The sequence below is a fragment of the Lacerta agilis genome, chromosome 1 (genome assembly GCF_009819535.1).
Source record: "Lacerta agilis isolate rLacAgi1 chromosome 1, rLacAgi1.pri, whole genome shotgun sequence".
Lineage (NCBI taxonomy): Eukaryota > Metazoa > Chordata > Lepidosauria > Squamata > Lacertidae > Lacerta > Lacerta agilis.
The window spans coordinates 110,455,002-110,479,926 of NC_046312.1; the positions used below are offsets into that span (position 1 = coordinate 110,455,002).

Sequence of the window (24,925 nt, forward strand, 5' to 3'; positions counted from 1 at the left end):
ATCATCACAATTATAACAAATAAAGGCTTGACATTTCTCGCTTTGCATGTCACGAGTCTATCTCATATATTAGTTTCACCTTTTAAGTTGAATTACTGAAAGAAATGAACCTTTCCATGATATTCTAATTTTTAGAGTTTCACCTGTGTTAGTTCAATAAGCTGTCCTAGAAAGATTATAATCTGTTTCAGCTTGATCATATGTAATGCCTCGCACTAAGTTGTTTTTTAGCTAAATTGTAATGAAGAGAGACTCCCACTGTTTTGCTTCAGGGTGGTTTGCATTGGTGGAGATGGGACTGCCCATGAAGTTGCTCATGGACTTCTGCTTAGAGCCCAGATGGATGCCAGGAGGGATGGTGATGACATAATTGCACCAGTTAGAGCACAAGTTCCTCTTGGAATAATACCAGCAGGTGAGAGTATATAAAGCAATTAGTACAAAGAATGGTACACATAGTTTTTATGGTATTGTGACAAAAAATTATACTGTTCTCGGTTCTGTTATATTGTTCTCTGCTTAGCGTTTGATTTATTTCTTAAAACCCCAGTTATTTATTTTTGCTACTGGCAGAGTCCATATTCTTTATATGGCACTCTGGAGATGCCCATCTTTTTTTGCTCACAGACATAAGTATGGCCTATGTAAACCCAACTTTGATTCTTAAGTGGAGAACCATTTATGGGAGCATGGACAAGTTTCTGATCTCCATTTATCTTTCTGAGTAGTGGTCGGATCATGGCAGACTTCATGTACCATGCTGGGTTTTGCATGTAAAGGGGGTGGAAGCCCTGAGTGGAAAAGTCCTCTCTGGTCTACCAGTAGGTACAAGGTGTTTCATGCCACGTCATTCCAGAGCAGACTTTCAGGAAGCACAAGAGATTCCCAGGAGAAATCAGTGAGAGATACTGCCTGGGCGATCCCTGTTTTTCAACATTGTGATATATCACCAGCTAAACATCGTGATACACTGATATATCACCATGTCTGAAATAAGGTTGGAACAATGTAGAGCAGGCACCCCCAAACTCGGCCCTCCAGATGTTTTGAGACTACAATTCCCATCATCCCTGACCACTGGTCCTGTTAACTAGGGATGATGGGAGATGTAGTCCCAAAACATCTGGAGAGCCGAGTTTGGGGATGCCTGATGTAGAGGCATTGGCTGGCTTCACCGTTTCCCCCACACTGTGATTTTTGCATCACACACACCCCCAAAATTATGAAACCAATATCGCAACATGGATTTCAAACTGGTTTTGGGTGATATATTGCCCAGCTCTATTCTCTGTATTAAAAATAACTTGGGTATTACAAGTGAGAGAGATACTGCAAGCTTATGAGACTAATTTAAATTGGTATCCAGCTCAAGTGTTAATTGTTTTATCATGGAAATGCTACAGTCAGTCTTGAATGACATGCTTCATGCTATAAGAATGTTAGTTTTATGCAGAATCACAAAACCTGAGTTTTAGCTTAGCTGGTTATTAAAATCAATTCTGAGTAGAAAACTAACACCCAGTTCTAGAATGTTAACAGTCAGTCGGCATTGTGCTAAACCGTAGTTTTCCTTAAGAAAAAAAACAACGGAAGAAAGGTTTCGTTAGACCAACATAACAAGCTGCTATACTGTGGTCAAAATAAAACCAGTCGGGTGGAGGAAGCCTGTGGTGGTACTGCTGGCTATTTAGGAATAGTGTTTGTTGCTATGGGAACTACAGCTCAGGAACCATACAGAGGGATTTGGAGGAAACTGGAAGGACTGGGGGGGGGGGAAAGCAGATTAATTGTTATGAAACAGAGGAATTTTATATATATTGACTGTAAATCTCATAGCCCTGAATCATTCACTTACGTTATTTCCTGCTTCCAATTAATTTGTGGAGAATAATATATTGTTAACGAGATTTTCAATTTCCATGATAGTTTGGGCAAAGAACCGCAGTGTTGGTACAGCTTTCGTGTGATTCTTAGATATGCTTGACTAGGAAGTCATTACATCACATTTATCTGTTTGGATGTGGTGGAGACATTAAAAGACTTATGAATATTCATGTTGTCTGGTTAATTAAGTTAATTGTTCTGCAGGAGTGCTTGCACTTCCAAAGACATTTTCCCCCACAATTTCTGTCTGGTACCTTCATCAGTCAGGCTTTACGTGAACTGGTACTTTTTTTCCTCTCTCCCGCACTTTAGCAAACTTTAGGAGAAGGTTTGGTTAGCAGGGGCAGAAGCATTGGAACAGAAGTTTCATTTTATTGGTAGTGTTGTCCATTAAAAAAATTGTCCTTTGTAATATGTTGGGAAACACCACAGCATAAGAAGCCTCGACATTGTCATTAATAAGCAGTCTTTTAATTACCTCTGCATAGTGCTGTCACTTGGGAAATGAGAAATCCATTGGCTTGGATCCAGGCTACGTTAGTTGCGCTTAGTTCCCATTGAAATCTGTGGAACTTAACATAGCTGTGATTAAATTTTTAGATTGATTTTAATGGACCTTAGTGCAACTAGGACTGCAGCCCTATACATAGTCACCTTGGGAGTAAGTCCTGCTGAACTCAATGTGACTTTTGAGTATACATGTATGTTAGGACTGTATTATAATTTAGCCTAGATACAATCCTTTATTTCCATGCAATAAGTAGCCTTTAGTTACAGTTATTTGTTTGCATGCTAGTATTATTGCTAGGACCAAATATATGTTGATCACCAGCGCAGTAATGATATCATGGGACTGCAGAAAAGATCAAAATAATACATTATCTGGAGCCTTTGTTTCGTGGAGGGAGGCTGCATTTTAATATTTAATTAAAATTTGCATCTTTCACACAAGGATTGCTGAGATCCAAAGGTTTTATGTACTTTGACCTTGGCATAGCATAACTTGTTATGTCAAAAAACAACAACAACCACACGCACACAACTGGAGCACTTCTAGGTGCATGTTTAGGATCTGTGTAACAGACATATTAAGCTGTGGAAACTCACTCTTGTCCTAGGTTAAAGCCAGAGTAGTAAACGGAAACAGGTCAGGTCATGGCTGGCTTTCAAATTCTATTGCAAGAACCCCAGAAAGGAAAAGTTGAACTGAACGTTGGCCGCTGAAGCAACATGGGCTGGAGTCAGACTTCCTGTGAATGAAGTTCTGTTCGTAGGTCACGTCTGCTGGAGGAATGGCAGGAAGAGGCAATTTTTTTGCTGTTTCCTCCTTTGCCCTGTAGTCTCCTGTGCCCCCTGGAAAGCTCCTCTGGAGAGTTGGGGGGGGGATCCTCTGGAACAGCATCAGAGGTAGTGCTGGGGTACAAGGGGAAAGAAAAAGGGGCAAGAATTGTCTTCCACAAGGAGGTACAGTGGAACCTCGGGTTACGTACTGCCCTCCTTACGAATGCTTCAGGTAACGAGCTCCTCTAACCCAGAAGTAGATGCCCCTAGTTGTGAACTTTGCCCCAGAATGAGAACAGAAATTGCGCACCGGCAGCATGGCAGCAGCGGGAGGCCCCATTAGCAAAAGCGCACCTCATGTTAAGAATGGTTTCGGCTCTGGAACGAACTAAGTACATAACCGGCGGTAGCACTGTATGCTTCAAACTTGTTAAGCCTTCTTTAACATCTGGTTGTGAGACACTGCCATAACTTTACATTATAGAAATCAATTCACTTGGGCAAATGCTTTTACTAAAGGAATTCAGCTCCCCACTGGCTTGCCTTAGAGGATTCATTTTGAAATATTCTCTTTTGTAGAATGATCTTATTCACTTTGCTTTCATTCTTGGACACACTGTTGAATATTTACAGGTTCTACAAATATTTTGGCATATACTGTGAATGGCATTCAACACACAGTAACTGCAACACTGCACATAATAATGGGTAAGTATCCTATATCTGAAATACTTAGGAAATGAATTGATTTAACAAACAAAATGCTAATTTCCATTAGGAGGAGCACTCACACTTCTAATATACAAAGGTGAAAATACTGCATTTGCATGAGGAAGATGGAGGGAGTTAATTTCCAATCTGCTGGGCAGGATGATTTTATTTTTATTTTATTAAATTTCTATACCACCCTTTGTCCATAGATCACAGGGCAGTTTACAATATCCTCTGGTAGGATGTGACTAGCTCTACCTCTTTCCTTCTCTTGTCTTTGTGCATGTGGGTTGAGGAAGAGGAACGTTTGCATTCAGGTTACTTCAGAACCTTTTTGCATTTAGTAATATTAGTTTCAACTAATGATGTGGCACTTCTTAGTCAGATGCTTGGCATTGTTTTCTCAACATGAATGCACAATGCCATTACTTGTTAATTTCTGGAATAAAATTGAGCAGTAGCTTTGTCTTCAGTATGCATTACAGCTAAAGAGAGGACCAATTCTAGGCATTATAATTACTGCTAAGCATGGCACCTGCCTTTCAGAGAGAGCATTACTTTGAACATTTCTTGCCATTGTTTGGAAGGAGGGTTTGTGACAAATGGTCCACTTTGCACTCACACTCTTCCTTTGGCCTATTGAGAACTGCATACTATTTCTTTCACAGCTGGGTCTCCCACTTAAGTAACACTGACTCATTGTCCCACTGTGACAATGGCTCAAAGGACTCTAAGGAATGCTCTTATTTTGTGTGTTCTGCCTGCCCCCATTTCTTACCACTGTTCTATTGTCTCACATCCTCTTGTGAAAGGGTGTAGCAGTTGCTACTCTTGCTAGCAGGGCGTTGGGGGCAGTTTCACTCTTAATCTCAGGGTCGTGGGTTTGAGCCCCACTTTGGGCTTTAAAAAATCCTGCATTGTAGGGTTTGGACTAGATGACTTGCATGGTCCCTTCCAACTCTACAATTCTCTGATTCTCTCTCTCTCTCTGAATTTTGAGTCTGAAATCACAGAGCATTCCAGATTCATGCTCACATTCTGTATGCCTTGTGCCAAAGTCTGTTCCAGGTATAATCGGTGGGTAAACATTTAACTAGGAAAAATAAATTTCTTTCTGACTTATACGTAAGACTGTCACTTTATTGGGAAACAGTGGGTATGGGAATAATTAGAATTACTAAGATTTGCCCTCGAAATATGTTTGAAAGATAGGGTAGAAATGCCCTCAATCAGTACAAGTTTTGCTCAAAATAAGTTATGTTTATTTGCAGGGGGAAAGAGTTCAGTGTAGTAAAGGCACATTTAAATCAATGTGCTCTTTGTTTATTATATTATGTTGACAGGTTTGCTTTGTGTTTGTGCTATTTTACCTGAATTCTAAGTAAACTCTCTACTTCACAGTTGAAGGTTACAGATTTTCCACCTTTATGGGTTAACTGGAGTGGCTTGCTGGAGTTAGAAAACAGAACATTTTTATTCATCTAGGAATTTAATATTGACAGAAAAGTATATAGGGGTCCTGGCTTTGCAGATATTTTAATTGCCTTTGTAAATTGATTTGTTAAATACTGAGGACTCTAATTTGGTTGTGGGCCACCTTGAGCCCTGTGATGAAAGTGGAGAAAAAAATGAAATAATACGTGTACGATACCATTTCAGGGCATGTACAGTCAGTGGATGTGTGCACTTTTAGTAGTCCAACCAAGCTACTTCGCTTTGGGTTTTCATCAATGTTTGGGTTTGGATCAAGGGCTCTGGCTTTGGCTGAAAAGCATCGTTGGATGCCATCAAGTCAGCGAAAAGATTTTGCTGTGCTCAAGACACTGGCAAGTCTGAAGTACGATGAATTTGGTTTTTTAAAATTATGTTTGTGTTAGTTTTTAGAATTTTTTAAAAAAGGAGTTGTACCATTTGGACCAAAATGCACGATTTCATATTATTACAAGCTTACAAAAGTTTAATGATTGTAGTTGGATAGCATCAGTAAATATTATACAGATAATAATGACCAGTAGTGGCTGACCAGTGGCCTTCTAGCCGTGGTCAGGTCATTTCCCATCAGCCCCAGCCAGCATGGCTGATGGTCAGGAATGGTTGAAATTGTCATCCCACAATATCTGGAGGGACACAAATTAGGTACTCCTGATCTAGACTAATAACTACTGTTGGGCTGCAATCATACCCAGCTTCGTGTCAGTAAACCTTTCCAAATTCAGTTCTCCAAATCCAGTGACATAGATATGTATAGGACTGCACTGAAAACCTTATAACATAGTAACATGAAGAAAATATTGTAATTGTTTAAACCTTGATGTGTGCACACCTAATAAACATAATATAATCAATCTTGTTCTGTCCTTAGACCAGAATATTGTGAATTATCATTTCTACCTTTGGAGCAAGATGCTCAGGAGGAGGATAAGTAAGTAAGACTCAGACAACCACAAGTCTGCATATTCCAAACTTTATCCCATAACAGTTGCAACCCAACTTCAGCTAAGTTGTAATGAATGTAAGCGCTATTTGATTTCAGTGCAATTTAAATGTGACAGGCATTAGTTGGATTGGGACCATTGTATCGATCAGCAAATGGATCATGTTTTCTTAAAGAAAACGATTAACCATGTACTTAGGTATTCTTGTTTCCGATTTTATTATAAGTAGTTCAGAGCTGTCACCAGCACATTCTGCCCCAAAAGCTTTAATCAGAATTCCTGATGTTTTCAAATAATGTGCTTAAGATCAATAAATTTCAAACAATAGTTTGCATTTCCTAGCTGAGTGTTCAATCTTCAATTTATTTCATTTAAATCACAAACAAGTTGTGCTTGTTTTTATTTTATTTTTTGCTCCACGTTGTTCCGTGCTTGTTAATTATTTTATCCGATACGTTTATTTTTAGAAAGCAGCAAAAGAGACTTAAATCTGGTAAGTTTCCAAGTTTAATCACTTAGCAGGAGAATTAGGTTTTACTTGAAGTAATACGGTGTGGTGTTATATTTAGACAGCAGGGATCACTGGCGCAGAATCCAGGGTCACTTCCTGAACGTGAGTATTATGGCAATCCCTTGCCTCTGCTCAATGGCACCAAGAGGCTTGGCACCTAATACCAGGTCAGTAAGGATTTACAGAATTAGAGTAATGTCTCTAAATTCTGACAACTTATTCTAATACCTTGGCTTTCCCAAGAATGTGTGCTTGTGTCATGAACAGTCTAGACCCTCGGAGGTTCATAGTGTGTGTGGTGGTGGGGGGGATGAAGATAGTTGAGTTGGACTACCATTGACTCCCTAATCTCAGGAATTGTAATCAGTTTTTGGAGCAGGCAGCTGAGGTCACCCACCTAGAAATAATCATTGGATAATTACAGTGATTAAATTAGTTTACTTAAGTGGTAGTCATCAAGTAATAATCTCCATGGGGCTTGTTGATAGGAAATCTAGTTCTTTAGATCTGACTGATTGATTGTTTCAATACTTTTCTTTCTTTGCAGTTTTCAGTATTTGTTACTACAATAAAATCATCATGACAATAAATCAGTCAGATCTTATTATCGGAGATTCTTTGACATAGTTTGACTGCAGTATTTACAAAACTGTTAAGATTTCTATGGTGCAGAAGACAAGCAATTTTAAGATTTTCCACCGGAGCTCACAATCTCAGGGTAGATATCAAACTATGGTTGTGAGAATTGCCGTACTTTTCTGTGTATAAGACTAGGTTTTTTCCCTTAAAAATCATGATAAAAAGTGGGGGTCGTCTTATACATAGATAGTGCATAGGGTGGCCATTTGATTGGTTGCTGTCGCAGCTGTCATCAACTATTGTGCGTGTTATTGGTTGCTGCATCAATGGGTGGTGTTGATTGGCTGACGCTGCGGCAATTGGGCGGGCGATTGGCAGCTTCTGCCATTGAGGGGACAGACAGGAGGTGGATTTTGCGACACGTGTGGGTGAACCATTTTCGGCATTCCCCCCTAAAAAAGCTCAGCAATCCTTGGTAATCCCCCCCCCCAAAAAAACTCAACAACTCTGGGCAATCCTCCACAAAAAAAGCTATGGGGGTGCCTTATAGACGGAAAAGTATGGTAACTCTTTGGGTCCTCATCAGTCTCTTTAGTGTTCCCCATTGTGGCCAATGTAGGATCCTTGGCACAATCCACAAAATTACTGCATTTCCTTCAGGTCAAGTAAGTTGAAGCCCTTAAGGGTTTCACTTGTTAGTAGCTGCCACCAGTGGGACTGGTGATTGCACGCCCACTGTACACACAGTTGAGGAATTGATCCAGCATGTGTTTCCTTTTCCTTTCTTGTAGTGCCTCCTACCTTTCATTTTGGGTAGAGTGTCTTGTTTTGGCTAGGCTGAATTTGTGGCAGGCATTGGATTTAGTAACAAAGTAAAAAGGGTCATGTAGAAATAAAGTTAGAATGGTTTTTTTAACATACAAAATTGTACAGATACAGGAGACTCCCAAGTTTAGAACAGAAACTATTGGTTAACATTACGTTTACAGAACTGAAGGGTGTGCCAGCGTTTTCCTGTTCCCACCTCTGATTTTACCAGAAGGGTGTTTTGTTATCAAAACAAATCACAACAGGTCAATTACTAAAGGCTGCCCCCAAATGAGAAAGAAGGAAAGACAATCAGCACTGTGGAGGTGCTTGGACTGAGCATTTTAATTTTAAAATATTGGCATGGTAGAAGTAATGGAGCCAATGAAGTAGTTCCATTTTTAAAAATTTGTTAGTTTTTATTTAATTCTGAAAATAAGTATAACCCGTAACCTCGCTGATAATAAAAATAGAAGATTCTGAATAAGTCAACAATGAGATCAAAGATAATTGTGTTAACTCAATACTTTACTGAACTACGTCATTTTTAGATTGGATGATGGAAGCATTGCGCTTATTGTTGTGCGAAACACTTCTCGTTCGGAGTTTGTTAGGCACCTGAAAAGATATGCTAGTGTGAAAAACCAGGTAAAGGTTTACTCATTACTTCTGCAATCCAAACTCGTTTAGATTAGATTTCTTTAATCGCTGTGCCCTACAGAGGACAGAGAGGATGGAAATGTACACAATACATCACCCCTCCCCCCCAAAAGAGTATCTAAAACATAACATGATGAAGCAGACAAAACTTTAAGATGCCAAGTAAATGCTCCAGGAGATAGTAGTGCCTTGGTAAGGAGTCTTAACCTCCTGTCACAGTAGATTAGCCCACTTTTATCTGATTTTTGAAAATCACCAATCAGACTAATACCGATTAGCCTATTTCCATCCATCTGTTGTGGTTTAGTTATATATGGTTCTTATATACAGGAGTTACTGGAGTGTAAAGCTGCTAAACTGATTTTAAAAGGGGGGGTGGGCATGGTAAACTAGAAACACTATTGTATTTAAACAGAGACTTCACTGAGATTAATGGCAAGTGGAGACCCTACATTTTGTGGGGGGGGGGGGGTTATTGTTTTTTTTTTCCAGTTTCACCTATATGCAGAGCACAGGTGGACAACATACACAAGCAGCAGGCAACCTAGTGTCAAACACCACAATCTATCCACAAAGCTTCAATGTACATGTTTGAGAATGCATACATGTGTGCATATCTACACACACACACACACACACACACACACACACACACACACACACACAGCACTCATCCAGTTCAGTAGATCTGGAGTCTTGGGGAAGGTGCTTATCCAGATTCATTCTGTAGTGCTCAGCAGTGAAGAACATCACATTGAATTGGGTTGAAAATCCATATGTTTTTGGGGGCTCTCAGCAGCCTCAGCTAGCATGGCAAATGATTTGGGATGATGAGAGTTGTAGCCCAACGTCATCTGGAAGACCAAAGTTTTCTCCCTGCCCAACCCCAAGATTTGGAAAGGAAGGGATTCAAGAGTTACAGGGGATGGAGGACTATTCTAAATTAATGACCAGTGTGTTGAGTCTCCAGGCTAAGGCCACACTAAGGCACGTTGTCTTTGGGCACAAATTCTGGCTGATAAAGTGAACTGCAATGTGCGGCTTGGTGCGATGCATGCTGCCATAAATCCAAAGGAAAACAAGGAGCTTTCCTTCAGCTTATTGAAGTGGGTAAGGCAAGTCCTCTTTAGGAGTTATTGGTGGCAGAAAACATGAGAGCAGGGGGGAACTCAGGCTTTCTTGGTTCTTTTGCTTTTAAAACTACATGCTTAAGGAGATGCAGCTAAACTCTATGGAGTCATTTGAGATTATTACCCCCATCTTTTTTCTTTAATGAAATGAAAGCATAAGATAAGACAAATCCTATAAAGGGTGGGGGGGGGGAGAAATGCCCTGTTGTATTTACAAAATCGTATCTTCTGTTTTTGTGTGTTAGTTCAATTTTCCATTTGTTGAAGCTTTCATTGTTGAAGAGGTAAAAGTCCAATCAAGAACTAGAAAGGAACACATCACTAGAGACAACTTGAATTCCATAGATCCTGAAGAAAAGAACTACCCATGGAATATAGATGGAGATTTAATGGAATGGCCATCGGATGTTTGTGTCCGGTAGGGTGAAGTGTAGTGATATGTGATTGATTGATTAATCAATGCCTGCTGTTCCTCTGCTTTTTAAAGTTCGGTACGCTATAGTTCAGGATGTGGGTGGCACTGTGGGTTAAACCACAGAGCCTAGGGCTTGCCAATCCAGAAGATCAGCAGTTTGAATCCCAGCGACGGGGTGAGCTCCCGTTGTTCGGTCTGCTCCTGCCAACCTAGCAGTTCGAAAGCATGCCAAAGTGCAAGTAGATAAATAGGTACTGCTCCGACAGGAAAGTAAACAGCGTTTCCATATGCTGCTCCAGTTCATCAGAAGCGGCTTAGTCATGCTGGCAACATGACCATGAAGCCATACTCCAGCTCCCTCGGCCAGTAAAGCGAGATGAGCGCCGCAACCCCAGAGTCGTCCGCAACTGGACCTAACTGTTAGGGGTCCTTTACCTTTTTATGCCATAGTTCAAGACTCTGAACTAGAGAATTGGCAAGTTTATCCAAAAACCATGTTGGGTCTTCTCCTTAAGCCCTGCATTCTTGCTCCATTTTATGCATAGTCCTGATGGAGGTGCATAGATGCTATTGTAGCTCTGGAATTCTGGAATTCCTCACTGTGCTTCTGCATGAGTCTTTCTTTAGCCACTATTCCATTAAGCGAAGTACTTTTGCCTTCTTCCTGGGACATTGGTAATATTGGGATCCGTGGGTGGGTCTTTGCTTCTGACTCCAGCCTGATGCTGCCGGCTGAGCCCTGCTCAGTGCCTTTTCCTCTGCCTTCTTTATCCAGAACCGTACATGGGATGGGGAAAGCTTGCACATGATATAGAAGTAGAATCACATCAGCTCAGACCTGTGTGTTGCTGTTGTTGATAGACCACATGTGAATTTTTGTAGGGTACAGATTGCGTTCTGTGGATGTTAGGTCCATATCCAGTGTGCCAAAATTGGGCAGTGCAGACTTATTATAGCAATCCCATATTATGCACATTATGCCTAGAGTTTAGTGCTGAGTGACACATTTCAACATCATTTAATGATACATTGTTCTCTTTAATAAATGCTTTAGGCCATATTTGCATAGCCCTGTAGGCCAGAAAATGTCACAAAATTGCAGTTGGATTTTACTTCCTTGCTGCATTCGGTTCCTGTGCCTGTTGTGATTGCGTAACAAAATCTTCAGCAGGCCACTGAAACCAGTATGAGATTCATGCTATAGTCCAGTTCTAGCTGATAACATTGGTTTATTTCTCATGAAGGACAGACTTCAAAATCTCTGTCCTTGAAATTTCACTTGTGCTGTATTTAGTATTGATGCTACACAGTTCAGAGTCAATTCAATTTTACTGAGCTTGCTTGCTGCATGAATGACCCATTCATATTAATTCCATACACAAATATCCCAGGCACTAAGGCGGACCCATATAATCTAGAAAAGTAACTTTAGGAGGAATGTTTAGATTGTAACAGGAAGAGGATTTTTAAATTTTCTGTAGTTTATCCTATGTGTAAATCTGTGCTCAGATAAAATGCCATAGCAATACTGCAGAGAAGTAATGGATTTCCTGTTTTCTTCCTATTACCAGGGTACATCCCCGATTAATTAATCTATATGGCAAGAGTGTTGATGCAGTGGATAATCCAAAAGGATCATGCAGCTGTCTTTAGAAAACATTTAGGAAGAGAAATTATGGATTTTGCTGCTAAATCGAACAACTCAGTTGTATAGGATATGACTGATGCAGATTGAAACCCAAGCTTGGATGAGGCAAATCCCCAACACATACTTATTTCTGCAGGAAAACCGAATGATTTTTATATACTTGATCGACATTTTTCAGAGACTGAGAAGAGGTGCTGCAGGGATATGCTGCACAGGTAAGGAAGGTGTGGGAGGATATGGGCTTGTGTGTGCTCTTCAGCAGAAGAGAGGCCCTGGAAATTGGGTTCTGCAGCTGTTTTTCTGCTTCTTTCAAAGAGGCAGTAGGCAGAACATTTAAGCCTCTCCACCTAAGCACACTTTAGGCAGGGTAGCATTCTTCACCCAAGCTCCCATGCGTTGCTCAGAGAGTCTAGCTTTTCCCATTAATTTTTATAACTTCCATTGTTTCAGTTCTGCAAACCATTCTGCACATTTCAGTACTGCTGGAAAAAAGTGTGTTCCATTAAATGTTTAAGACGACCCTTAAACTTTATGCCATCTTCAATCCCTCCCTAATGCAAATAATTAAGAAAAATGCCTAATTTTGGATTGTGGCCCTGTGAGAGCCAATTACAGTCGAGTAAACATAAGGGACGTGGGTGGCGCTGTGGGTTATACCACAGAGCCTAGGGCTTGCTGATCAGAAGGTTGGCGGTTCGAATCTCCGCGACAGGGTGACCTCCCACTGCTCGGTCCCTGCTGCTGCCAACCTAGCAGTTCGAAATCATGTCAAAGTTCAAATAAAAAAATTGGTACCGCTCTGGTGGGAAGGTAAACAGCATTTCTGTGCACTGCTCTGGTTCGCCAGAAGCGGCTTTGTCATGCTGGCCACATGACCAGGAAGCTGTACGCCTGCTCCCTCGGCCAGTAAAATGAGATGAGCGCCGCAACCCCAGAGTCGTCCACAACTGGACCTAACAGTCAGGGGTCCCTTTACTGTTAAACATGTTATAGCATAACTGTACTTGCACCTTTTGGCTGTATTCCTGTGCATGCTTACCTGAGAGTAACTCCACCTGAATATAGTAGGATTTTCTTCTTATTGAATATGATTGCACTGGTAATCTTCAAGGTGGGGGCAAGACAACAAAACTATTTCAGTGTAATTTCTACTCCTCCTAAGTATTCTGGAATAATTTGACAAATATTTCAAATACAAAAAAGTGAATTTATTGAAGTTGGACTCTGAGCAGTTACAATTGATATGTGGATTTATTTATTTTTAACCGGCGGAGCATTTTTAATTGATATGCTATCATATCTTATTTGTATGCAAACTTTTATCGTTATTTTCATAACGACGCTTTTATCCTTGTTTGTAAGTTAAATTACGACAGCTTTCTAAATATTTGTGCGTCATTGAATTGGTAAAAAATGTAGATCCAGATCACTTTTGTACCATGTTTCAGAGTGTTTAATGCTGTTTTAAACTTTGAGGTATACTTTGTGACAGCACAATGATTTGGGGGTTAAAGTGCAGTGTTTCACCTTTGTCTCGAACCCTATTTTAATAGATGGTAATTAAAATATATTGAACAACAAAATCTGCTCTAAATATAATTTCAGACTTCTTTATATAAACCTGCTCTTAAACAAAATAAATAGAATGGAAGGAATGCGACTGCTACATTTCCCTGATCAAAGAAGTCAGTGGGGGGAGAATTACTTCAATATATCCAATTAGAGCATTCAAATTCAAATTATATCTGTTAAACTGGAATCTAAAGACTGCACATTAAAATAATAATAATAATCATAGATGCCTGGATCTGAAGGTTTTGTTCCATGAACACACGCAGCTTCAGTTCACAGGTGATGGGGCTGCTTTGGTTGGGACAGCTGTCTTGTGAATGAAAACTCCCCCTATTTGCTAAGGATCCTGCAGTCTTGAGTTTCATAAGGGGCAGACCTATCCAAGCTTCTGAAATGCTGGAGAGATGGAAACCTCTACTGTCAGGGGTAGCCAGCAGAAACCCTGAAACGAGGGAGTTTGGTCCTGTGCTGAATCTCATCCACCATCGCCAGGGAAAGGGCCAGGGTCTTGGATTTACTCCTAAACCACTGTCCCCTACAGAGATTAGATGCTGTGTTGGGGTAGAGGAGGCTGTGCTCATGTTGTGTCTTGGGTCCAGGTTTGCCCTGGAAAAATGCCCAATTTGTTTGCAGCCCTACAAGCCCATGATTATACGGGGAAGAAAAAGGCCACACACTGATTGTGCAGATGACCAAATTCACCTAATTTAGTAGGGTCCCTTTCATACAGATGTGCATTAGACAATTTAAGCTCTGATGTAGATAGGGGGGAAAGGGTTGCGTTTTTAATCATATAAAAACGTACTGTTGGTTGTTGCATCCCAAGTCTGTTCATAATGTTGTTCCTTTTTATACATTCATCTGAATCCCTGGGCAGTGGAGCTATGCACTCTTAATTCAAGTATGATTCAACTGGCCCAAATGCGTTTTAGCAAGTAGTAGCTCTTCCATAGTGTTTTCGCTGGTTTTTCTTCATCTTTGGTGGTCTCACTTATATTTGCCATTTTTCTTCAGACATCCTATGATTTGTATTGTAGGAAGCTGAGAAAGGTGAAATCTTTCTTTTCACTTGGATATATATACATGGCAAGGATTTATGACTTGTCAATTCTTGCAAACGGTGCCTTCAATTAAAAAAAAATAATTATCCATGTACTACGTATTAAAACTTTTAATCGTTGTCACTCGTGTCCTCTTGTTTGCTGTTTATAAAGCTCCAGCTTTCCCTTCCATTCTGTTCTTGAGGAAGAAGTTTATATTTTCTTGTAAAGAAACCAACCTAGAAGATACAATTTCAGAACCTATGAAGATGATGTTGGAAACTAAAAATAAAATTTACAATTTTACTATACATTAGTATTTCTGGTTACGTAAACTTTGGGATGCGTAAGTGGCAAACCTGGAAGTATTCTACCGGGTTTTGCCATGCGCAGAAGCGGTCTCTCTGGTTGCGAAAACCTCGGGATCCACCAAGCCTTCGGAATGGATCCCGTCCACAACCAGAGGTACCACTGTAATGTTATATGAGTGGGCATGATCAAAAAGAAATATAAACATGAGTAACAGTTTAACAGGTTCCAAAATGTATTCAAAACAAGGTTTTGAAATAAATAAATAAATGTTCAAAGAAAATTGGGAGAGACTTGAGTACATCTTTGAAAATAAATGTGTAGACACAGAAGGGGGAAAACGTTGAAGATCGTATAAAACAGCAGCGGCCAAGTTATTTTTGGCCCTTATCTGTGTGGACATAGCCCTCTTCCACTGAATTAAAGCAGCCCTGATCACTGCAGTTGTCTGTGTAAGCAGAACCTCTTCCAAAGCTGAGCTAACTAATCAGTGTTCGAAACTCCCATTGCTCTAGGTGCATTTTTCAACAGGGAATTTCATTAATGCAAGCAGTTTTTGAGCTCTGGATGCAGTTGCACCTAAGATTTCAGATTAAAACAGCAGAGTGGAAGGAAAGGAGGGCCTTTTTCTGCCGTCCCACTTCCAGCTACTCACTGAAGACTGAAGAAGAGACCCTCTTAAGAATATTAGGGGGGGGGCAGGGGAAGGAGTAGACCATGTAAAAAATGAACTTAGTATTTTAGCTGCAGTTCATTCATTTTCAGCTTTGTATTCTTATTTTTTAAAAAAGTGTGCCTAGACCAGAGGTCAGCAACCTTTTTCAGCCGTGGGCCAGTCCACCGTCCCTCAGACCATGTGGTGGGCCAGACTATATTTTTTTGGGGGAAATGAACGAATTCCTATGTCCCACAAATAACCCAGAGATGCATTTTAAATAAAAGGACACATTCTACTCATGTAAAAACATGTTGATTCATGGGCCGGATCTGGCCCCCGGGCCTTAGGTTGTCTACCCCTGGCCTAGACATTCCGTTGCTGCACCCATAACCTAGGTTTAAGGTGCCATTTGGCTCCTAGCTTTCATATCTCAGTTTCTAACACTGTAACTAATGTGTGCCCTCCCCAGATGTTCCTGGACTGCAACTCCCACTGACTAATGGGATATAGAGTCCAACAACAGCTGGCAGGGTGGCTGTTCAGGAAGTAGCACTTTCAGTTTCCAGAAAGCATTCTCTTCAGCGGTTGCCAATAAATAATCAACACTAATGGCACTGAAAACTGCAGCATGTCTATCATGCTTCAAAGGCCATTATTTGGTAAGATAGATATGAGTTAAAGCAGGGGTCAGCAAGCTTTTTCAACAGGGGGCCGGTCCACTGTCCCTCAGACCTTGTGGGGGGCCGGACTATTATTTTGGGGGGGAAATGAACGAATTCTTATGCCCCACAAATAACCCAGAGATGCATTTTAAATAATAGGACACATTCTACTCATGTAAAAACACGCTGATTCCTGGACCGTCCACGGGCCAAATCCAGCCCCCGGGCCTTAGTTTGGGGACCCCTGAGTTAAAGGCTTTGTTGCCTAACTTTACCCCAAACGTTTGGCTCTGCAGATGTGATAACTTACCAATGACTGTTTTAGAAATGAAAGTGGGAGCTTTTCCAGGGAAGAAAAGCTTCTCATTCCTCAACCCATGTAATGACCAAAGCCTCCCTCCGATGAAAAAAATAACTTTTAAAAAAATCCTTCAAATGAGTATAAAAGCTGCATTTTAGAATAAATTTGTGGGCAGTGGGGAAGCAAGGGTGACTCTTCCATTGTGATGAGATCTAGGGGGGGGGGCAGTCCAAAAAGCAAATAGATGTATGAATTAAATCTGCAGTACTTACCTTCCATAAAATATATGCAAGAATCAAAAGCAAAGCAATTCCAACTAGTGAACCCATTCCAATGATCAACATCGTTACACTAGGTTTTGGTTTTTGGTTATGAAGTCCCTCCAGAATGACCTGCACAAATAAAGAAGATCCAACAGTTAACCATCAAGGATTCTATAGAGGCTGTACCAGGTTTCTCATACACATGAACCTATATGGCTTGTATCCTTCAGGGTGTACAAATTAGACAGTCAGATTGTGTATCCACAGCAGTGACCAGAGGAGGAATGGCAGCTAGGAGGAGCACAGAAAGAAGAAACACCATGGTGCACTTCCATCAGCACAACCAGATGAACTTTTCCAGCTGAAAACAGCTAAGGGTTTGGAAGATCGCTTAACCATTTTTGTGCCTGTTGTAGCAACGGCTGTGTGGTTTTTGATTGTATTTTTACAGACACATCATGGACCACCTGAATGAAGCTCATATGCGACTGGCCTAAATACTGCTTCCCCAATCAAATGCTGTTTAAAAATACTTACATGTGTAGTTTGCTTGTCCTTGTGCAGTTCAATGACTTTAGGGTTCTGATCTGCTGAAACACTCGCTTTTACTTCAAATGTAAGTGCTGAAGCTGCATCCTGTTTTTTTAAAAAAGATGGGTTTATACCACTTGGAGGGAACACGCAAAAGACACTATGAAATGTTAAACTGAATTTATAAATATAGGCTCAGGAACCCACTTAGGCCATGCAGGCAATGTTAAGCACTTTTCAGGTCGCACGGATTTGAGCGGGAGGGAGGAAGAAATTAAGCACATGCTTTTGTCCCTGCCGCTGAAATTAGTGAGTCCTATAAGCACAAAACCACTAATGGATTTTGCCCTATGTGAGTACATGCATTTAATTATGATTATTCAAAGATGAAAATATTTACCATATTCAACACTGAAGGAGTTGCTTCCAGCTGAACGTGAACTGTTGCTTCTTTGCCGTTTTCCATGTTTCCAAAATTGCAAAATATTTGCAAGCAGAATGAGTCATCTTTCATACAGTACTTCAGAAGAGAAAAATTGTATGAGATGCAACTTATACACAGCTATTATTATTATTATTATTATTATTATTATTATTATTATTATTAAAAAAAAGACTAACTAACCAGCCTTATGCAGGGGTTAACAAGTTTCTCTGAGCGATTGCCACAGTTTCAGAGACATTTGGAGATAGGCTATAATTCTGCTTCTGTTACTTTGGAGTTTGCTTGGAAAAGTTTCAGCAAGGACTTGCCTGGTTATGCTGTTTCTCATAAAAGGCTACCAGTAATGTTGTTCATTGTTCTAAATCTTCCCGCACTATTTCTCTTGCAAACCTAACTTGCTAAAATATAGCTTTCTAGATGCATCCACAAATGTGGTTTTGTCATTTTTATCTACCCTCACAAAGCTGGGTTTTCTCCTAGTCCTATCTGACGATGATGGGGCTTAAACACGGGACCTTCTGCTTCCACAGCAGATGCTCTACCACTAAGCTTCCCTCCTTCCCAGGAATTTCAATGTTTTGGTAAACTTCCTAAAATCGTGGTTTGGAGACTGAATACAACACACACTCCTCTCTCCCTCCCCTGGAGCTAACCATGGTTAGCTTTGAAGCAAATTTTGAAAACAAAGTTACAAAAGTTGGTTTACATAAAGGGGAGAAGTGGGGAACGTACACATGGAAGAAGAGGCAGTGTGCAAGCCCATGGCCACCTCTTGATTTCTTAACCGTAGTTGGGCTGATTTAGACACCAACTTTCTGATCTTACAAAACATTTCTGAAGCACCAGGGGCTGTGCCAAAAGTGCCTCAGATATGGATGCCCCAGTGTTAGCTTGATTTTGAAACACCAATTTAATGAACATTGCAAATGCCAAGCCATTTCTGGTAGATATATTGCATCTACTGTTTGGCCACGTAGGGAAACTTGGCTACATGGAGTCTGAGTGCTTTCTTTGCACCAGAGGTGGGAACCAGACCCACCACATTCACTGAGGAAGCTAAAAGCATGGCTACTGTTAAGATGTGGATGCAGGGATTGGGAACGGCATAGTCACACAGGGGGCTTTCCAGATGGGCAGATGATGAGCCAGGACTACCCAGAGTCCCTTGCTACAGCATTTAAAGGACTGTTGTCAAGAGATACATAGACCTGCCTTCCTGCCATTGCCAGCTACCGCAGATAGCTGGAGGGTTGTCAATTTTAGAGGATAAAAAGGGAACATCTGGATAGCAAATTGATTTTAGATATTCTGGGGTTGCGGCGCTCATCTCGCTTTACTGGCCGAGGGAGCCGGCGTACAGCTTCCAGGTCATGAGCAGTACCAGAGCAGCGCACGGAAATGCCATTTACCTTCCCGCCAGAGCAGTACCTATTTATCTACTTGCACTTTGACATGCTTTCTAACTGCTAGGTTGGCAGGTGCAGGGACCGAGCAACGGGAGCTCACCCCGTCGCGGGGATTCAAACCGCCGACCCTCCAATCAGCATTAATTACATGTATGACCAACTTGCGATGTTTTGAGAAATCTTGATTTCAATCCTTAATTGATTTTTTAAATGCTTCAAAAGGAGCCTCTTGTTCTCATTTTGTTCATTCTTTTCACAGCTCACATTCCCTGTCTGAAGTTACTGAAGCATAAGCACCATCTTTTCTTATCCTTTGCTTTTTTATGTCCCAAGTTTACCATTTTAACTATTATGTACCCCAATCTTGCCACAAACACCTCTTTCTTCCATACATGATCAAACCCAGTTTTCTGATACCAAAATTGGTCATCTAATTAAAATGAACATGCAATATAAAAGTGTGAAATAGGAAGTCATAATGGGTTGGATCCAGAGTGCCCCCTCCTGCAAATAGAAGGAGCTGAGATCCAGGAGAGGAACAATAGGGTGGGAAATTATTTTTACCAATTCCCCCTCCCCTCTGCAGCCCCTTCCTCAAATCTTCTACAACAGCTTTAAAGGGGCTACAGGAGACAATGGCTTCCTCTTCCATTGGTAGCATCCCATGAATGGATTCTGCTCATGGACATTTTGGATTCAAACCCATCACTCTGATTGAATAAAGTCAAAAAATTACCAGCCCCCTCTTATCAAGCTTCGTAAAGAATGTAATGAGATCTTGCAATATATTTCCATTTGTCTCCGGCAGAGTGCAGTCTCTTACATACTTCTTGTATGTACAGTTTCCATCAGTCATCTAAAAAAGGAACAAAAGCAAAGTTAAAATTGTAGTTTCTAAACCTTGGGTGGTATTCCACACTAGTCCTACTCAAGAGTAGACTCACTGACATTAACGGACATGGCTAACATATTCATTTATTCCAATAGGTCTTCTCTGAGTTGAATTACTGTCCCTTGTGCACACCTTTACTCCATAAACAAATTTAAGCTGCAGTCCTAACCCTGCCTGCTCATAAACCCTACTGAACTCATTGGAGTAAACTACATTGTTTTTAATAGCCCTTTAAATAATAGAACCAGTGCTGTCAAGTATCCCGTTTTCCCCGGGAATCTCCCTTATTTCAAGCAGTTTCCCACTGCCATCCCTTATTTTTTTATATCCCTTTAATTTCCCGTTTTTTCAAAGGAAGCAGCTCCTCTCCCTCCCCCTGCTGGCCAGGGACGGGGAAGACCTCGCCTCCTTGCAGCCTCAAAGCAAGCGGGAGCCATTTCCCGTGCTTACAGGCATCGTAGCCCACGGGCAGCGTTTCCAAAATACAGTAAGCCTACTGCGCGCGTTCACACCAGTGCCGCCCACTTTTGCTTCTGGCTCCGCCCACCACTGCCATGTGACTGTCCCCGGGATAGGTGAGGCTGCTGATCTCTTATTTTCAAATCCGAAACTTGACAGCTATGAATAGAATAGAATAGGGTTGGAAGGGACCCAAAGGGTCATCTAGTCCAACCCTCTGCAATGCAGGAATCTTAGCTAAAGCATAAGTTTTAATACAGATAGCTTTGGAGAGAGAGAGAATGGGTCCAGCGTATAACCTTTATCCATGGCTAAATTTGCCCCATCTTTTCCTCAAACTATGCTGAAAGGAGGGGGGTGGGGTTGTGAATAAATGTGGGGCCAAACTAGCTGATATGTGGGCTCTGTGCCACCGCAGCTAATAGGGATGAGGCAGCTGGAGGAGAATTTTCAGTCCTTACTGGTGGAATTTTAAACAACTATTTACCAAGCTGTGTTTTATGGCTATGGAAAGGACACAAAGCGGATGGACTCGACTGGATGACTCCAGATGCCTGACACATGCAGATCTTTGTTACCTGTACGTTTGGCATGTAAGGTGCCTTGTGTGACACAGCAGCCCAATCCCTACTGGTTACACAGCAGCAAACTTCTCAGTATTTCACAGCTTTAATACAACCTTCCTACTTGCCATACATAGAGTAAACCAGGCATACCTGGACATCCAGAATATTAAACAACTTGATTTCTCTAGGAACAAACGAATTGGGTATCTGTATCACCAGGCTTACACCAGGAGCCATACTTAGTCCCAGATTGCTGACCTAAGGAGTAAAGAACACAATTATGGCAGAATCTCATCTGAAACTGGGAATCAAACCAGACTCTTAACTTACATAACACCTGCTATTTTTGCTCTCTGAAACAAACATTTGAAAGATACGTTCACTTACCCAGGTTTTCTATTAAAAGGCTTACATATCTTACGTTTCAAATCACTTTTAAAGGAGGTGAGCCATCATAAATGAGATAAATTTGAAGTAGAAATGATTATCAGAGATTATACAGTACAAGTAGGAGTAGCAGCCTGCGACAAAACGTTGTTGTTTGAAAGTGCTGTTCAGGATTCCAGCTACTCTGTGTGTCCCCCACCCCCAGTTTTCCTCCCTCCCACAACAGCCAGTCAGCATTCTGTACCTACTGCTCTGGACTTCTTTTTGGAAGGAGAGAAATTAGGAGGTGGAATGGACACACTACTGTCACAACACAGCTACATTAAATTCTTTAAGGTCTCCATTGATGCCTCATGGACAATTTTTTTTCCCCTGTCCCAAGGGACATTTTTAAAAAGAGTTTGCCCCTGTAAGCCAGAAAGCAACCTTTTCAGGAAGCGACCTTTGGGAAGAAGGGTGGCACATCATTCAATAATTATCAATGCACCCCACGCTTAATACATCATACCACTCTACTCGGTGTAGGAATTTAGGTTGGGCCTGTTAAAAATCCAAAGGGTTAAAGAGCTGTGCAGTGAAGGAATCCAGAGGGCGAGGTGGGAGGCATGAACAGAGATCCACTCAGTAGCAGTAGTGAGCAGGAAGAGGTTTGGCTGGTTTGCTTGTCTCCCTCCCCCCTCATGGTGCAGGGCTACAACCCGTCTTGTCACAATATACATTCTATTTTTTCTCGCTATCTCAGAATTTAATTATTATGAGGCTGATCATGAGTCCACACACCCTTTTTAGGTTCCCCCCCCCCCCTGCAGAATTCTTATGTGTTTTGCTCAGTGCAAATGTGGCCTTTTCCACCTTCATATTTGTAACCGGAATAATGGCAAAACTGCATGTTTTTATTACTTAACCTTAGAAAGCAACTTTGACGGAACAGTTAATTTTTCATCTGGGGAAGTCTTGAAGGAACTGTGTTCCAAGAATAGTCCAAGGAGATATAATTGAAAGAGGCACTGTAGGCATAGCCTTACTGGCTCAGAGAGTGTCTAGTTTTATTGAAATCAGCTTAACCTAGCAAGGAAAAGCTTCCCCCCCCCCCATGAAGTGATAAATTTCATTTAATTCACTTTTCGAAAGCGGCGAGTACAGAAAATGCGTCTGTAAGAAATATCTCTTACATGGAAAGTGAAGTTTATCGTCTCCTTTATGCAGGTAACTGGTGAATTTTCCTCACTGGGTCCATAAACAAATGATGATGGAGATACAGATCTACAAAATGTGTTTCCCAAAAGAAATGATAGAAAATAAATCTCGGTGAAATCCTTACCAGTGCATCCATTGTCAATTAGCTTCCTTAAGTACTGTTTGCTACACATCTGGAATCCCAGGTCATCAGAATGGAAGTCAGCCCACAGGCAGCCTGATTCTAGTTATAGTAGCTGCCTGCAAAGGGCAGGTATAACAGGATCTCCAACTCTAGGAATGCAGGCTCTTCTGCCAACTGTTCTGAGGGAGTCGGGCACAGCTTGTGTTTATGCACCACTAGCTGACTGGGCAGGCAAGCCCGCTCAGCCCATGAGGCACTGACCAATTGAGGGGGGCTCCAACTGGCCCGTTTAAACATAGTTTTTTGGCAGGCAAGCCCACTCTGCAGCCCAATCAGCTGAGGAAACCCCCCAAATTGCCAGCTGGACACATGTGCCCTGGCTAGCATGGATGGCCACAGAATGCAAGGGGCCGCAACCTCCGCCCCACCCGGGAAAGGCGTAAGCAGCCATTCTCTACACTGGATGGTGGTGCCTCTCTAGGATTTCAAAGAGAATTCTTTTCCAGCCCAACCTGGAGATGCCGGTGACTGAACTGGGGGCCTTCTGGATGCTCTACCATCCAATCTCTCTTCCCTTTCAGAAACCCTCTGGTCCCTCTTTACTTACAGAGGCTTCCTGTTTCAACTGCATTCCGTCACCTATATCTGCCCTTGTTTGTTAAGAGTACCCACATCTCCCAAATAGCTCAATATTCTAAGCTCTTCTGAGAGTTTCTAAGCCATCGAAAGGTAACAAGATTGCAGAAACATTGACAGTGAAATCCTAAAGGCATGGAAATGATGTGGGAGATGGAAGTCAAACAGAACTATGCATAAGAACTAGTTGGTACATGAATGGGTTAAGACTCAGTACATGAAGGGGTTTATAGACTCAGTTAAGTCATGCTCCCTCTTCTCTGATGAGAGAGGAAGCGAAGCCCTCTCTCTCCATGCCATGTAACTGACCAAGGCAGATACAGCAAAGCTTTGTTCTAAGCTTAGAATACACGTCTGAAACCATATTTCTGCATTTTCTGCCCATGTTCTCCTTGCTTCTGCTTAGATAAATTCACGAACGAGATCTTTGAATCTGTAAGTAAATCATTTTTAAACTTACTTAACACTCTGTGGCTTGCTCATTGCAAGAGGGGTAGAAATAGAGGAGCACTTTGCAAACAGACTAAATGGGTTATGCAAAAGGTTTAACAGCCTACGCTCCTTAGTACACAGCTTCACTGTGCTGCTTGACTTTGTGAGTTTAAATTCTGCCCATTGGGACTCTCTCCTGCTGAAGAGTCTGTTGAGCCCCACATTTTGAATCCAGGCACCCATCCAATCATTTTGTTATTCAGCCCTCACACGTGGGTCACAGGGATTCATATTCTGCTCCCACAAATATGAAGTTGGTTTAAACCACCTTATCCAAAAACCTGCTGGACTCTGGAAAGGGTTCATGCTGTCTTCCTCAAAACCCTGATTGCAGCAGTTCATTATCAGCATTATATACACACTTGAACATTCATTAGCTTACCCATGAACACTCAGCTCAACCTCATGCTTCTGAGGCAATGTTAAAATTAGGCTGTTATCCAACAGTATGTCAGTGCCCAGTTCATTTTCACTGTGGGAGGAAACAAAGATGACAGTGTATCACAACACATGCACAACACACAAGATCAGATTTGGTTAGATAGTTTTCAGAACTGCACACTTAGTATCACTAAGAGAGAGCATGAGCCAACCGAAGAAATCCTATTTGTCTGAGTGACAGAGTTAAGCACATTTCAACTGCAATTTACCTAAAGTCTTATTTTTGCAACCAAACTACTGAAAACAGGTTTTATTGGGTTTCTGTTAGGACTTTTGCACATTATGTAATACATGCCTTCCATGCTTCACTAGCAACTCCTTGTATAATTCCCGGTTCTGTCATTCAAATGCAGAGACAATATTAGTCTAAAACGGCAATCTGTAGCAAACAGCACTTACCAGGTTACGTTAATGCTGATGCTGAGGTCATCTCCTGCCCTGCTAAGTGAGCTTGCATCCAACCCAAAACTGAAATCCATCTGT

The 24,925-nt window shown here is 41.4% G+C and overlaps 2 protein-coding genes across 2 annotated transcripts in view; one reads left to right on the top strand and one right to left on the bottom strand.

The window, feature by feature from the left end:
• CERKL (ceramide kinase like) overlaps positions 1 to 12,293 on the top strand; it is a 44,645-nt gene extending 32,352 nt beyond the window's left edge. The window contains exons 5-13 of the mRNA XM_033149753.1: positions 273 to 415; positions 3,799 to 3,873; positions 5,536 to 5,713; positions 6,239 to 6,298; positions 6,779 to 6,804; positions 6,881 to 6,989; positions 8,760 to 8,856; positions 10,244 to 10,416; positions 11,985 to 12,293. Coding sequence (XP_033005644.1) covers positions 273 to 415; positions 3,799 to 3,873; positions 5,536 to 5,713; positions 6,239 to 6,298; positions 6,779 to 6,804; positions 6,881 to 6,989; positions 8,760 to 8,856; positions 10,244 to 10,416; positions 11,985 to 12,066 — 943 coding nt within the window. The 3' untranslated portion in view covers positions 12,067 to 12,293. The remainder of the gene's footprint in view (positions 1 to 272; positions 416 to 3,798; positions 3,874 to 5,535; positions 5,714 to 6,238; positions 6,299 to 6,778; positions 6,805 to 6,880; positions 6,990 to 8,759; positions 8,857 to 10,243; positions 10,417 to 11,984) is intronic.
• Positions 12,294 to 13,265: 972 nt separating this feature from the next.
• ITGA4 (integrin subunit alpha 4) overlaps positions 13,266 to 24,925 on the bottom strand; it is a 52,599-nt gene continuing 40,939 nt past the window's right edge. Inside the window, exons 20-28 of the mRNA XM_033167053.1 lie at positions 24,842 to 24,921; positions 24,384 to 24,473; positions 22,725 to 22,815; positions 21,316 to 21,423; positions 19,985 to 20,104; positions 17,798 to 17,917; positions 17,404 to 17,502; positions 16,876 to 16,995; positions 13,266 to 14,912 (exon numbers count right to left, since the gene is read on the bottom strand). Coding sequence (XP_033022944.1) covers positions 14,805 to 14,912; positions 16,876 to 16,995; positions 17,404 to 17,502; positions 17,798 to 17,917; positions 19,985 to 20,104; positions 21,316 to 21,423; positions 22,725 to 22,815; positions 24,384 to 24,473; positions 24,842 to 24,921 — 936 coding nt within the window. The 3' untranslated portion in view covers positions 13,266 to 14,804. The remainder of the gene's footprint in view (positions 14,913 to 16,875; positions 16,996 to 17,403; positions 17,503 to 17,797; positions 17,918 to 19,984; positions 20,105 to 21,315; positions 21,424 to 22,724; positions 22,816 to 24,383; positions 24,474 to 24,841; positions 24,922 to 24,925) is intronic.